Source organism: Carlito syrichta, unplaced genomic scaffold (assembly GCF_000164805.1).
Source record: "Carlito syrichta isolate Samal-C Ts95f unplaced genomic scaffold, Tarsius_syrichta-2.0.1 Scaffold289796, whole genome shotgun sequence".
Lineage (NCBI taxonomy): Eukaryota > Metazoa > Chordata > Mammalia > Primates > Tarsiidae > Carlito > Carlito syrichta.
The window spans coordinates 557,594-573,335 of record NW_007233892.1 but is presented as its reverse complement, the minus strand read 5'-3'; the positions used below and the strand labels follow the sequence as shown (position 1 = coordinate 573,335).

General features: G+C 40.5%; 1 protein-coding gene across 4 annotated transcripts in view; it reads right to left on the bottom strand.

Moving 5' to 3' along the window:
• Nucleotides 1–9,320: 9,320 nt before the first annotated feature.
• Nucleotides 9,321–15,742, bottom strand: part of SLIT2 (slit guidance ligand 2) — a 387,750-nt gene continuing 381,328 nt past the window's right edge. For all 4 annotated transcript variants that reach the window (XM_008054352.2, XM_021710555.1, XM_021710556.1 and 1 more), the window contains 3 exons: nucleotides 12,670–12,958; nucleotides 12,230–12,441; nucleotides 9,321–11,100 (listed from right to left, as the gene is read on the bottom strand). In XM_008054352.2, the coding sequence (XP_008052543.1) occupies nucleotides 10,859–11,100; nucleotides 12,230–12,441; nucleotides 12,670–12,958 (743 nt within the window). In that variant the 3' untranslated portion in view covers nucleotides 9,321–10,858. The remainder of the gene's footprint in view (nucleotides 11,101–12,229; nucleotides 12,442–12,669; nucleotides 12,959–15,742) is intronic.

Genomic DNA, 15,742 nt, shown 5'->3' with positions numbered 1-15,742 from the left:
CATCATATTTTCTCTGGGTTACTGTAGTAAGAAGATGTAGTGGCAGGAAATTTCCATTAAACTGAAGAGAATGTTTTCTCTAATTGTCCATAGCTCTCTGTCCATGCTGCAGTTTTGGCACTTACCACTTTCTGGAACATTTATTTGATCTTGTGTCCATGCCTCCAACATGATTGTTAGCTCTTCCAGGACACAACAGCTTATTTATTTTGGATAATTATTTAGCACAGGGGTCAGTTCACTATGTCCTATGGGACAAATTCAGCTTGCTACCTGCACAGAATTATGGTTGCCAAGAAAATGAGGTCTACCGAGTGAAGGAAAATGGAAGGGTGATATTATTAAGGAGGAAGGAAGGAAGAGGGCAAGACTGTCAGAGAGGGAGTGGGGAGCTGGGTAGGAAGAAGATGCAGAAGTCTTGCACAGCCCCTTTGGAAATGTGACTATTCGGGGGAGTAAATATATTTTTAGTTAATATTCAATCTCCTTCTCGAAAATAATTCAGTAACTATATATTTAATTTTTTAAAAATTTCCAACTCCTCACCTTGCCCAGAAAGCCTTTTGTGATCTGGCCCTAGCCTACCTCTGTGGTCCCAGCTTACTCCACTTCTTCCTGTCTGTACCTTCACCTCACTACATTCTATCTGATGGTCAAGACACTTTTCTCACCACAGGGTTCTGAGGTTAGTGTCCTTCTTCCTGGAATGCTCTGTCTTCTTGGTTAAGCTTGTCGTCCTTTGTCAGGTCTCAGCTTAAACCCTACCTCCACCCTGAAAACTTTTCTGACTGCCCTATATAAAACAAATCCCATCCCATTATCACTTTCTATGCCAGTGGCCCTCACAAAACTTAATCACAATTTTGAGTTGCAAAACCACTTGTTGATTTGCTTGATTTATTGGCTTCCCCCTCTAGATCGTAAATTCTACAGTGATAAGAGTCCATCTTTCTTTTCCTCAGTATGTATACCCAGAACCCAGCGCATGCAGTTGATAAAAATTTCTTTTTTTTTTTTTGAGGTGGAGTCTCATTCTGTCGCCCAGAGTGGAGTGCAGTGGCACACTCATGGTCACCCCAGTGTTGACTTGCTGGGCTCCAGTGATTCTTCTGCCTCAGCCTGTTTTACCATGCCTGGCTAATTTTTGACTTACTGCAGTCTTTCTCTCTCAAATCTCTCTCTCCCTCTCCCTTTCCCTCCCTTTGCCTGGGCTGGTCTCAAACCTGCAGGCTCAGGCAATCTACTTACCTTGGCCTTCCAAAGAGCTGGGATTACAGGCTGAGACACTGAGCCTGGCCAGATTTCTTTTTAACAACACAATATATTTTAGTTTCCCTAATCTTTGGGGATGAAAACACTAGATACTGAGTAGCAAACAGTCCACTGGAGAAGACTAGTATTTGAGTAGTGGAGAGCAAGAAAAGGACTCAGTTTAAGTAGTAATGGTCTGGAGCTACAGTAAGAGTCTTTTGGGAATGATACCAGACACAGGTTTCTTTACTTTAGAGTTTGGTCTAGGTTAGTCTCTGGCCAGTTCTTTCTTTGACATTTTCCATTTTCCATGCAAATAGCTAACTTTTGTCTCAGATACTGTTAATGGGAGTCAAGCCCCAAGATGGCACTAACGACCACCATCTCTGGTATCCAAGGCTTGATGTGGTTTCTTCTTAGATTGAATCAGAATTAAACCTGTTGCTGATAGACTATTGCAGGAGTGATGGTGTGTAGCTTTCAAGGCTTTGTCACAAAAGGCAGCTTCCACTGTGGTGTCTCACACTGTTTAAACTGGGAAGGAGGAAGCAATTAGAGTTAGATTGTGCCATGAGCAAGAGTTCTCGTGATGGGATTAGTGGCTTTATAAGTTTCTCTTTCTCTCTCAAATCTCTCTGTCCCTTTCTCTTTCCCTTTCCCTCTCCCTGCCCTCTCCTCTCCCTTCCTCCCTTCCTAACACACATACACCCAACTACAAGCATCAAAGAAAGGCCATGTGTCTTAGTTCAAGCTGCTATAACAATGTGCCATAGACTAGATGGCTTACAGACAACAGAAATTTGTTTCTCACAGTTTTAGAGGCTGAAATTCTGAGATCAGAGTGATAGTGTGGTTGGATTCTAGTCAGTTCTCTCTTCCTCCAGGTAAAGACAGTCAATTTCTTGTTGCCTTATATGGTGGAAAGAGGGTAAATGGGCTTTCTGGGATTCCTTTTAAAAGGCACTCATCCCATTTACGAGAACTCTACCCTCATGTCCCAATCACCTCTCAGATGCTCCATCTCCTAACACCGTCACATTTGGGTTATGATTCCAACACATGAATTTTAAGGAGACATAAAATTTCATTTCAGAACACCATGTGAGTACATAGTAAGAAGGTGGCCAACTGCAAGCCAGAAAGAGCCCTTGTCAGAAACCAAATCAGCCAGCATCTTGACCTTGGATATTCCAGTCTCCAGGACTATGAGAAATGTCTGTTTTCAAGTCATTCATTCTATGGTTTTTATTGTAGTAACACAAATTGACTAAGCTACCAGGTAATTTCTTTCTTGGTGTTTGAAGAACGAAGGACCACGAGTCATACAAGGTCTTTAGGATATCAAGATCAAGACTTCTTTGGACAAGTTGAAGCTCTATTCTACAGTGAGGGAGTGGTAATATTCTCTTTTTATGTTTGAGAGGCTGACTGAGGAGACTGCAGGACCTTGAAGGCAGAGCACAAAAAAGGAAAGCAATGGGGTTCTGAGTCTGTAAGAAGACAGCAGGTTGGACCTCTGTTGGAAGGATACATATGAGGCCTGCACTGCAGCCAAGGTAAAGGACAGTTGTGAAGGAATATTCTAGAAGTTTCCTAAGCACTAGCCACATGGGTCTCAGGAAGCAAAAACTGGTTCATCCAAACAGATTGCTACCCTATCCTCACACTCATTCTAAAAATGCCACCCTGATTCCCCTGCGGGAGTTTCCCACTTCCTAACTCTCAAAGGGGAAACCCACTGCTGCACTGTAGTCTTCTGTTTACTATGTGACTTGGAGACAGGAGTATTTCATGTTGTGTGCCCCAGAAAACTGACACTAGGTGCATAAAATTCATGAGAATGTGCTCTGGACATCACCACCTGAGAATGGAAGGAAGAAAGTGGGCTTGGGCAGAGGGAAAAATTGCACCATAATGCTGTCTTAAAGAGCTCTTGAGGAGCTCTGAAGCCAGAGTGGCTCTTCATAATTATCCCAAAATAGGAAGAGAGGATCAGACATTTATAATCCCTCATCATCCGGTCATTGAGTATAGACTGCCCTGGGAAAGGTGTATGCTCTTGAACAAGATGTTTCTTTTCAGCCAGACAATTCCAAAGCGGGCTGAAGACTGAGGACTGTCCACTGGAAGAGGTCCAGCAGCTGGCAAGATGAGTCCTATGGTCCCAAAGTTTTTTCCAGTAGACATTTCATGGTGTCCATATGAGTGTAACTAGGGCACGCTGAGGACTAGGTTGAATACATACTTCCATTACACTGTAATGTAAAAACAGGAAGATCCAAGCTGGGATGAGAAAAGGAACCCGGAAAAGCAACTCCCTGATGTTCTCAGGCCAAGAATGCTTTTCCAAGATGTGACTTTTTCCCATCATGGGCCTACTGGGCAGGTCCCACACGTAAACTGATTTTCTATGTCGTGAGGCTGTGCTGTAAAAAGCAGTAGGATTTAAGTGAAGCAGATGAGAGTGCTACCCAAAGCTGCAACTATTGTCTTTTTAGATTTGTACCCCAGTCAATTCCTTGAGTAATTTTATTATCATCTTTATTTGTACATGTTTATTCCAATATTCCTATGGACACATGTGCCCAGGTGTATGTGTGTGTGTGTATGCTTTAGAATCTGGAGCATCAGCCCTAGGTCTGACTCAGTTGAACTGGTGGCGGTTCTCGCCTCCTAGGTGTCTTCAGTCAGGAAGGAGCATTGATGCAAATTTTTACACTCAAGTGTTTCATTTTCAGACTGTGTTTTCTATTGGTACAATTGTGCATTAACTTTCTAAAATATGGAAGCATTTATAAGAAAGGAGAATTCAGGAGACAAGTTCAAATGAGGACCAAGGATTTTCACTTTCTGCGCTTTTAGATCACCATGCTTTTTTTGCCAATGATAAGAGACTTATTTCCTAATCAAACAGTGTATTGTGCATGCCACTCAGAAATGTGTCCCTGCTCATTCAGATCCCCAAAAAGGAGTTGACAAGCATGAGAAGAGAAGAATTGTGGCTAAGGTAGGAATAATAGGAAGAAAAAAAAATCGATGTGGAGATGTAATTGAAAGTAAGAATGGGTGGTGGAGGTAATTGAATGGTAATACTGCGAGCAGAGACCAAGCAGGACTGCAAGATGAGGCAATTCATAGATGTGCATCTTTCTCCTTTCTGAGATAATGCAGGCCTCTGGGATTGTGGTGAACGGATATTATCAGACACATTCATTCAAATAGAAATTCCTTTCTAGATTTTTTTCATGTCTTTTTTTTCTTCCTTACAAAGAATGCCTTGTGACCTAGAGTGAGTCCAAGGATGTGACTTTGTAACTGATATAACTGGACTAGGGCATGTTCGATCCTTTCCTTGTGACAATCTTAGCAACAGAATCAATTGTTCCTGGTCAGCCCACTCAATCAAGACATATCTGAGCAGAACAATGACCAAAAGTACTGAAGCAACTATGTAAAACTCATTCTATCTCTCCAGTTACAGTTTCTGGAAGAAAATTCCAATTAAAAGCATTATTTATCTTCTTTTACCAAGTGGGAGATATTAAGAAGATTTTAATGTGTTTTTATTGGGAAAGTGAGTGCTATTCATGGGCATTTTTTAAAAAACCAAAATAACTCCCCTGGAGAAATACCTTTTTTTTTTTTTCCCTCCAGCATTGTCTCATGAGGCCATTCATAGAATTTGCCTTTCAATTTCAGTGAAATCAATACTTTATTATGGTTGGAGTCAAGAGAGCTGGATTGTGTGACCTTGGGCAAGTCACTTAATCTCACTGCCACAATCTATGTAAAAAAAAATAAATAAATAAAAGAAATTCTAGCCACATCAAGAAAGGAGAGTAAGATTAATGATAGCAGGTTTTTAGATAATTTTCTCCGTGGCTGTTTCTCCCATGACCTGGTTTTGTGTGTATGATTTTTTATTTTTTATTCTCTTATGAACCCAAATTCAACTACCCACTTATTAACACAAAGACAAAGCCAATTCCAAATGCAGAATGGCAATGTCTTCTCTCAGTTGACTTTTGTATATCTGGACAAAATTTCTCTCTTAAAAGTGCTCTCTATATCCCCTTTGTGTGAGGAAGAAGGAGGCAACAATGAAGTCCATTTGAAAAATAATTCTTGTATATCTTCATCTATTAACATCTTCACTCTGGGTGATTTTGTGGCAGTTGCTCACAGGTATCCTGTTTTCTCAGCCCCATTATGTCAGGGCTCCACTCTTTACTTCCATTGATTAAACAAGCTCACTGATGACCCAGTCTGGTCTTGCTCCTCCAACTCGGACCTTGGTATCTCTCCATAATATACTTCAATTGTTTGCCCCTCACCATCACAAGCTGTGACTACACTTACTGACTCATTGAATAACAACGCTGTAACCTCAACTTTTCCAGTGGCCATCCTCTCTTCTTTTACTGTTGGACTTATTAAGAGGGAAACCTATCATTCCTTATCCATGACTATGGACTACTTTATTCCAGAAATGTATTATCTAAAGTGGTGTTTTAGTCTTCTGGCCAAGTTTACACTGTTGTGACTCTAAATTAGCTTATTCAGTTTCTTTGCTTCAACTACCACCTCTATGTGGGTGAAATTTATATTTACTATGGAGACATTTCAGCCCAGAATTTGCTTAAAAATATCATTTCCTAGTATTTTTCAGCTTAAGAGCACAGCTTAAAGGCTAATTTGAACAGGTCACTTTGGGAGGAATCTGGAATATCAAGCTGAAGAGTATAGATTTTATCCTGCAGTTAGAGTTAAAGATTTGGACATTACCTAGAGGAAAAAAATTGTTTTCGTTTAATAGAGTGAAGGATGGGCTGGTGGACAGAAGGCTGGGACTTCCCAAGTCAGCAACTGTAATCCAAGGTGTTTCCAGCTGGGAACAGTCACCATACTGCAACTTAAACTCAGATTTTAATTGATACCTTTGATGAACAGATATTTTCTGATATGTTTCCAGCTGACTCATTTCCCGAGGCTCTGGTCTTGGTATAAACAGAGAAGAAATGCACATGAGTTTCAAAACATGAACTGACCAGCAGTTGTTTTTTAATCTAGCTTGATCAGTCTTCAGTTCATGAAAATTCCTCTGAAATTCTGGAATGCTATTCCTAGTTTTCAGCACTACTTTTTTCAAGTACTCATATTTTTTATGTCTTTAGAGGTATTTCATTTGTTTGGTAATTGAGAAGAACTGCATTAAGTCAAATAACTAGTAACTATTTAAAAACGGAAATCCTTTTTGGTTGAAATTTTAAAAGCTCACTGCAAACAGATGGCCAGAAGAAAAAATATGGACTGTACGAAGTGAATCAGGAAAGCCCCAAAATGGCCACTGTTGTGTTATACACAACAAATAAACCTATGTCTCACCCTAGCTTCACTAAATTAATTTGTTTCCTTGACCATGCAAGAGTTCTCTCCCTCATCAGGACTATACACAGGCTGCACTTTCTGTATGAACCTGCAACCCCTATTCCCACACAGATTTCCATCTGACTTCATCCTAGACAAACTTGATCTTCTTGATTTGGCTTAAATGTTACTTCCTCACAGAGGCATTACAGAACCTCTCAATGTGTATTTGAGTGGATCCTTGTGCTATACTGTTTCCTAGTATCGCATAACTTCTTTCAGGGTGATTATCTCAACTGAAATTATGTACTAGTGTGACCATTTGTATAATATCTATTACCCACTTTAACTTCAACCACATAGAGCAAAGCTCTAAAATGGCCAAAGGAATGTCTGTTTCATCTTAAGCTGTATATCAAAAGTTTAGTATAGCTTCCTGCACATGAGGGGAGATAGAAAATATAAATCTGTTGTTACTTTTAAATATACAGGATTAAAGATGAAGATAGCTTATGTATCACATATAGCTTTTTATACTCAATATAAAGCTTTATAAGAAGCCTCATATACTTTTTATAGTTTATATGTATGTTTTACAAACATTACTTTTGAAACAATGATCATTCCCTGAGGCAAGTGACACCATAAAGCTCAAGATCTTTAAGTCCAGAATCGATTTCAACAGTTTTTTCATCATTTCGCCAGTAAGAATTGCTGCTGACAAAGCAAATTATCCAAAAAAGAAGATGCTCAGAACAATTTTAAAATGGTGTTAGTCAACATTGCTTAGAAATAATTTCAGGAAATCTGTGCTAAAATAAAATTCCAAAGATTGAGATGGTTATTATTCAATGAACATATCTTAAATCAAACACATGTCAAATGCCATGGCATTTCCTGACAGTGCTTCACTCACGTGAGAATTTAAAGTAAACACATTAGGGATCTTTAATCACTTTATTTTTTCAGATTACAAATGTAGTAGCTTTGATTCCAAAGTGTACAATTTTAAAAAATGTATTAAATGCTGTTGGACATGTTCTGGAATAGTTTTCTATTTAAAGAAATCCTGGGATCAAGGCCTTATAAGTAAGGGGCCAGTTATAACATGAATAGTTGCCCTTAATTTGTCCTGTTTGCATTACTTATTTGCCTATGTATTTCTCAGAGAAGGACATATGTGCAGAAGGTAGTCCTATCACAGAGCAAACAATCCCCCAAGAAACTTGCTAAGTCCAAATCCCAAACAGCCATAATTTTATTTCGTGTCTTTATGAGCAGGAAAAAGAAAGAATATAGTCTGGAAGCTATGAAGACTTCACTTTTTTGTTTCCTTGGAAAAAAGTAGCCGGGTTTGGTGGCTCAGCCTATAATCCCGCGCCTTTGGGAGGCTGAGGTGAGTGGATTGCCTGAGCCCGCGGGTTCGAGACCTGCCTGGGCAGCGAGACCTCATTTCTACAATAAATCAAAAAATCAGCCGGGCGTGGTAGCGCGCGCCTGTAATTTCGGCTACTCGGAAGGCTGAGGAGGAAGGATCGCCGGAGCCCAGCAGGTTGAGGCTGTGGTGACTGGGAGCGGCCACTGCACTCCAGTCTGGGCGATAGAGTGAGACTTCAACTCAAAAAAAAAAAGTAAAGTCACTACTCTAGATTACTTAAATCTTTATAATCAATAGAGAAGAATTATTGGGCTGTGGAAATAAGGATCCAAAGCTTAAAAAGTCTCCCCAAAATGTAGTCGTTACTATGATAATGCCTTTATTATAGACACAAAGTCTTAAATGGCTGAAGTGTTATCTGCTACTTTGTTTGTGAGCCCTAAATGCTTGTATAAGACAGAAAGCCCAATAACTCCACAGTTTTATGAAGATGAATGAGATATTTCATACAAAGTCCTTAGCTTAGTACCTGACAAATATAGTAAGCATTCAAAGCACAGTGGCTAAATAGATAACATGCGCCTATAAACACAAATCTAAATCATGGGATTGTAAGATGCTTCTTTGTTTAATGAATGATCTAAACCCCATGCAAAAAAGAAGCAATCAATGGGAATAAAGAAATGTTTACAATGGCTGCACAATATTTAAAAAAATTAAACAAAGACATGTTAAATAAGAAAGAATAAATGTTTGAATGTCCATGTCTGTGAAAGATCGTGTGTGTGTGTGTGTGTATGTGTGTGTGTGTGTGTGTGTGTGTGTGTGTGTGTGTGTTTGTGTCTATGTACGTGTGTACATTTGGTTCTCTCACAAAGAAACAAAGACATCTTATCATGTTGAATGAGTATTAATATTCTCCCTGGCCAGTGTTGTTTCTCTGTTCAGGATGGTATGCTTTGAGGTCGCCAACTCTGGCTTGAGAGTGACAAAAGACACTCCATCTTTTATTGTTTTCCATCTTGTTCTATTTGAGGGGAAAAGAACAAAAAACCACTTCACCTTAAACTTTACCTTACAATTTTTTTGAAGAAATTAAGTGAAGATGTATCTTTTTCCTAGCAAAGAGTGAGTTCTTACATCCAACTCTTTTATGGGGCCAGTCCAAAGTCCCCAGATATGACAATGTGTGAGTCTCAAAACAATTTTGGCAACAAAAAGTATAGGATTTCTTCCTTGCTCTTTCTAAATCATTTCAGTTAACAAGGTCTGAAAGAGGGGCCTCACTATTGTGCAATTTTTAAGAAAACCACCAAGCTGTTAATGAAGTAAATATCTGTTTAATTTACAAACATCAGCAGTGTAACTGATATTAGTCTGGAGAAAGACAAAGCACACTGAATTATACATGTACATCTAATTTTCTTTGTAAAAAAAGTTTTTGGAAAGAAACATCTGCGTCTTTACAGGGCACCCTGGGATTTAAAGAGGGAAGAGTACAGTCCACTATAAATCATTATAAATTCTACACTGTAATTTAGCAGCAAACATGTTAACATGGGAACATTAAGGTAATAAAGGAGTTTTATTGTTTGGAGAAAAAATCACAGTTCTTCACATGACAGTCTTTTTTTCTCTCCACCCCCCAATAAAAGGGTAAAACAGGTCAAGGAGATATTAATTTGTAAAAGGTCTACTTTCTAGCATCGATTGCTACATACCATTTCTTTTCTGTGAGGACATGTTGCTGAGAGGCCTCTTCTCTCTGTACAATCAATGACCATCTCATACACAGATTTGTGTTTTCCTTTCTTGGACATTGCATACTCTCTACAGGTGTCCTGAATGAGGTGAGTAGGTCAGTGACACCAGTGGTCAGATGTCAAGGTCAACAAACAGACCAACACATATTTATCCCAAGATAAAACCCTTTGTTAGTACTATTGCCAAAAAAAAAAAAAAAATCCTGATTTTAAGTTTGAAAAATGTACAAAAATATCAGGATAATTATAAATTAATATATATTAAAGCATCAAGAAACAGCAAAAGGATGGCCTAAAATGTTAAGTACAATGTACTTTGATACAATAAATATTTCTCATTGAAACTGAATACTGTATAGGGCTGTTTAGAACTCATAGAAACAAAAAATTCATATTATTACTAATTTATTTATCAATAATCTATTGGTTCTTTATCATCTCCTTTATCATTTATATTACAAAAAACTAATACTGGAAAATGGCAGATAAACATTTTTGTGTGCTGCTTCTGCTGACATGCTGACATCGAAAAAGAAGATAAATTTTATTTTAGCACTTTCATTTCCTCTCATGAATGGAAACCAGATCTTCAGGATACTTTACATTTTGCCCAAATAATTCTCATCCATTTACTCTACCTTTGACTTCTGGAGTTCCATTCCCCTGCCTTAAGTCCTCATTCACAAGTATGTGCTTGGTGTGTCCTAGTGAATGCCGCTGATATGAAGGAGGGTACACAGGTTTATGCTCTGGGAAACATCACATCAGTGCACTCTGTCCCTTTTGTATGTGCTTCTGCTTGTCTTTACCATGTTACAAAGATGGATCCGGATTGCAAAGGTTTCCATCGTGGTTCTAATGCCTCCAGGTGTATCTTTCTGCATACTCTTCTTCAGGTAGGGGAAACTTCAGTCCAAGCATTTATTTTTCTTTTTTCCCCAAATGCAGAAAAAAAAGTCTTTATTATCATAATAAAAATAAGTCTGTTCTGTATTTTATTTTACAATATATTTCAAATATTTCCACTATGAAGCATCAATTAGTCCAACATGGCCAAGAAGTATACAACATTTTCCAAAGACAGACCTGCTGAAAGCATTTAGGAGGCACACCTCGTACATCCGCACTTCACCACCTTCTCAACCTCGTCCACGAAGGAGGACCCATCAGTGCATTCAAAAGAGTATTTCCGCCGCTTGCTCCTCAGAGTTCCACAGCACTGCCCTCCCGCACACCCACCTTTGCACTCCAGTCGGGAGACCTTCTTGGTTGTTTGGCAAGCGGCATAGCCCTGCTGCTTTTGGTAATAATCTCTTATCCGTTCCCCTCGACAAGAGATTTCTAGGAAAGAACAAGAAGCACAAGCATCTTGAGAACAATGTCTGTAAGTCATGCTAAGGGACTGTGAATCTATATCTCAATTCAGGAGGTGTTGTCTTTGTTTCTTCTTTGTTACCTATATTACATATTATTGACTGATGACACAGCACACTGTTCTCTAAAAAATATTGTTTTTTGGTCTTTATTTTCAGCAAAGTGAATGCTGTATACGTAGACTATAAATACAATGCTATTAAACTGAATAAAATTGGATTCCTAAATCTTTTCCTTCATTGCAAAAAAGGAAAAAAAATACATATCGTCTGTTTTTACACAACTAACAGCTGGTTTTGTTTACCACAGGGAGCAGTTTCAGAGAGTATGCAATTTAATTTATTAGACCTAGAGTTTAATATTATCCAAACTGTTACTTAATACAAGTAACATTCCACTAACTTCATAAATTACCCTAGTATGAAGTACATAGTTCAAAAAAGAGACATCTGCTAAAAGCTTCTATGGGCACGTTCCTTTTGTCTCATCCATCTGATGCAAAACAAAATCTGTGCCAGCTGGAGGCAAAGCGATCTCTGATCACGCAGACGGAGGAGGAGGAGGAGGAGGAGGAGGACAAGGAGGATGGTGGGCTTAGAAGTCAACCCATTTCCATCCTTCTCACCCATACAATTTGCTGTGATCAATCAGTTAGCTCTAAGGTCAAAGGTGACTTGGTACTAAAACCAGAGCAGAATTATTAGCTCCATCATCTCTGCGTAGAAGACGAATTAACAATCCAAATGGATGGGAACAATAGGTAAAGGTAAGAGACAAGAAAAGTAAGTGTGCTTTTACAGAAGGTGAAAAGGAGGATTTTCACAGTAAACCAAGATGTGAGATGGTGTCAGAATGCTGAGGACAATCTTGCTGTGGAAGTCCAGGACATTTCACATCTGGTCCCTTCATGGCACTTAAATCACTAGTGGCAACTGCACATGGCGAAAACACCTGATATTCTCTCATATCACTCCCTTCTCTCTGTCTCTGTCTCTCTCATCTGTTTCTTTCACTCTTTCTCTCACTGCTTTCAAAGGTGGGGGGTCCCTCTTGTTTTGCCAAGACAGGAAGGAGCTGCCCCACTGGGCTGGCTTACCTCTATCGCAGCTGTCCCCTGTGTATCCACTGCTACATTCACAGTAGGGCTGCCCAAGTCCTGAGAGCCTGCACTTCCCGTGCTTACACTTGATTGCCTGGCAGGGGTTAAACAGATCCTCCTCTTCATCACAGAGGACACCTCCATGGCCCTCCAGGCACTTACAGCTGTAGGAGAATGCATTGATGGGCAAGCAGGTCCCATGGACACATCTACAGGGGAGGAGAAGCACAGGAGTGGGAATGCATTCGGCAGAGGAGGTAAAAACAAAGGGAGGACGACTAGACAAATATGAGGAACAGAATACTAATGACTAATGGTTTTCCCTCCTTCTTTCCCTCACCCCATCCATATGACTTTGTACTTTGTTCCCTTCTTCCCAGGGTTTTGCTTTGAGGGTTTCAATGTGTATGTTCAACCATACAGCAGCAGGAACTTACTTATTTCCGAGACAGGGGTCATTGGTCCGTTGGTCACAGAGGGGCCCCATCCATCCTTCCTGGCACTCACAGGTGAAGCCTGACTGGCTGCTGGGCTGACACGTGCCATGGGCACACACCTTCTTGTGACATGGCTCACAGCCGGGCAGAATGCCTGTTTGCATGGGCACCTTCCGGAAGTCCTGCAGCTCACTATTGATGTAAAGATTCCGGATGCAGCCGTGGAAGCTGGTGCCGTTCTGCCCGGGAGCTTGGCGCAGAGATGCCACGTTGTTCTTCCCCGGCATGCCTGGGAAGGGACACCAGGTCAGAAGTCATACTCTTTGGGAGATCCACAGTCATTTTTTAACCAGAAATATTGATGCTTGGAACTTCCCCACATCTACTAAATCAGGATATCTGGGCAGAGTTGGGGGCAGTGGAGAAAAGATGTGTATTTTTTGCTTTTGTTTTGTGGATGCTCCAGGCAATTCTAATGCACAACTAGAATAAAGTACACTGGTGGTCAATTATTAATTTTAAAAATCTGTCACAAACAAAACTTTACAGGGACACAAATATATAAAACCTAGAGGCAGAGCTGCTGTACTTAGAAGCAAGACTGGGTGATAGGGATTAATGTTTTTTCCTCTCTATAACTCTCCCTCTAGAGACAATCTTTTGGAAACCCAGATGTCGAAAAAGCTCAGTTTGTAGTGCTCTGACTAAGTCTACCCCCCTCACCCCTGTTATCTAAAAGACAAGGAGGCCAGGGCCCACAGAGCTCAGGTGACATGCTCAGTGCCATCCAGCAAGTTTGGATTCCAGTTAAGCTGATGAGCTAAACCTCTTCAATAACTGGAGTCAGGGTTAGATCCACCAAGTTTCAGAGGGTGAGAGCTGGGGTTCACAGTGACCATTCAACCCAGCCATGCTATATTCTGTGTAAGCAACACATCCAGCTTATCACGAGCAACATCTGAGAGCTCAACCATTGATGTCAATGCCTGAAAAACTAGCCCCTGATTCTTACCAGCATAGCACCTCATTCACATTTTGTTTTTTTCTTGCTAATTGAGAGTAAGGCCTTCACATTCCAAGAAATCAAGAATTCAAAGAAATTCCTTCAAAAACAGAGCATTGTAATCTTTGTACACATGGATTCCACTAGTGACAGTCATCTGGTAACCCTCATTTTGGCAAAACTGAGGAATATTTCCATGGTTTAGACTAGACCCTTAAATTGTTCCTGGAAGGCATCCTGCAGAAGGCAACCATCCAGGTCACTGTGGGGTGAGAGGAGAGAGCTGCAGTCCTTTTGAGTGGCTGACTTTCCCCGCCTGGTGCTCATGTCCTAGCTGTGCCTGGACTCTGGACTACTGGCAGGAGATTCTAGGCTGAGAAAAACTCAGGCTCTCACTCTCCAGGGGGTTTGTTGATTATAAAGACCAAAAACCACAGATCTCATTCAAAGGAAATGTCTCATCTATTTATGTTCTAGCAGGTACCAACGTCAGACACCTAGGTGTAAGGCGTAGAAAACCACTCGTTTAGGTTGACCTTTATTTGCGGTTCTGTGTGCACTTCAACCAATCATTTTATTTCTCTAAATTTTCTCGTCTATAACATGAGCAGCTGGACCAGAGATGCATGCTCCAACACAACTTCCCAGGCCCCATTCTCTCCCTACCCTGAGGTTCTCCTTCTGTAGGGATGGGAGAATTGCAGAAGTCTAAATGTCAACATGCAGCTTAGGTGATTCTGATGCAGCTGATCCATGCTCACACTTTGACGGTACTGAATTCATTGGTTTTTAAGTTCCATGAATGCAATCTTTTAGTGTGTGTCCCTCTAGCTTTGGAAACTGGGTTGCTTTCTAGAGCAGGGTCAAAAGGCTGAAATTTGCCATTTCCAGTAGAGGACTAGTAACAGAAAATTCTTGCTCTGGGGTAAGTCTTTCTAATTTAATATCTATCCATCATAAACGTGTGGATTTTAATGATCATATATTTATTATCCATTCTTCAGAGATGAAAAATAAACATCTCCCCAAACTATTTTTTTTTTTTTGAGTTGGAGTCTCACTCGGTCACCCAGACTGGAGTGCAGTGGCTGCTCCCGGCCACCGCAGCCTCGACCTGCTGGGCTCCAGCGATCCTTCCACCTCAGCCTTCCGAGTAGCCGGAATTACAGGCATGAGCTACCACACCCGGCTGATTTTTTGATTTATTGTAGAGATGAGGTCTCGCTGCCCAGGCGGGTCTCGAACCCGAGGGCTCAGGCAATTCACTCACCTCAGCCTCCCAAAGGCGCGGGATTACAGGTTGAGCCACCAAGCCCGGCTCCCCAAACTATTTTTAACAGCTCATTTTGATAGTGGCACAAAGCACATATGTGCACATGTCAAGATTAATACAGACTGGCGATGTTCCACAGCAGGGAGAAACAATTAGTAAATCTGTTTTTTTTTTTTTTTAATTGTCCTAAAGTTAACAATTATAAAGGACCAGGCTTCACTGAGAATAACTTGTACATGAAAATGTTTATACTCATACATATATTTGAATTTCAACAGAATATCTTAAAATCAAGAACTCTTCTGAATCGACCTGCTCATGTGCTTGGATATGTCTTAACTGATAAACAGAAGAGTCACATTTTTCTTTTTTTTTTATTGAGTTGGAGTCTCATTCCATTGCCCAGGCTGGAGTGCAGTGGCACACTCATGGACACCCCAGCATCGACCTGCTGGGCTCCGGCGATCCTTCCATCTCAGCCTTCCAAATAGCCAGAACTACAAGCATATGCTACCACACCCGGCTAATTGGCTTATTTATTTTTTTAACTGGTAGAGACGAGGTCTTGCCAAGTTGCCCGGGCTGGTCTTGAACCTGCGGGCTCAGGCAATTCATTCACCTTGGCCTCCCAAAGTGCAGGGATGACAGGCTGAGCCACTGGGTCTGGCCACAATTTTTTTAGCCTTTCCTCTATGCCATGGGCCTAGCTAGGATTCAATCAATTAGGAGGTAATATAGTAAAGAGTTTTTAGTCTTAGATTTTACATGCTTCAAAACAACAACAAAAAAGACCGAGT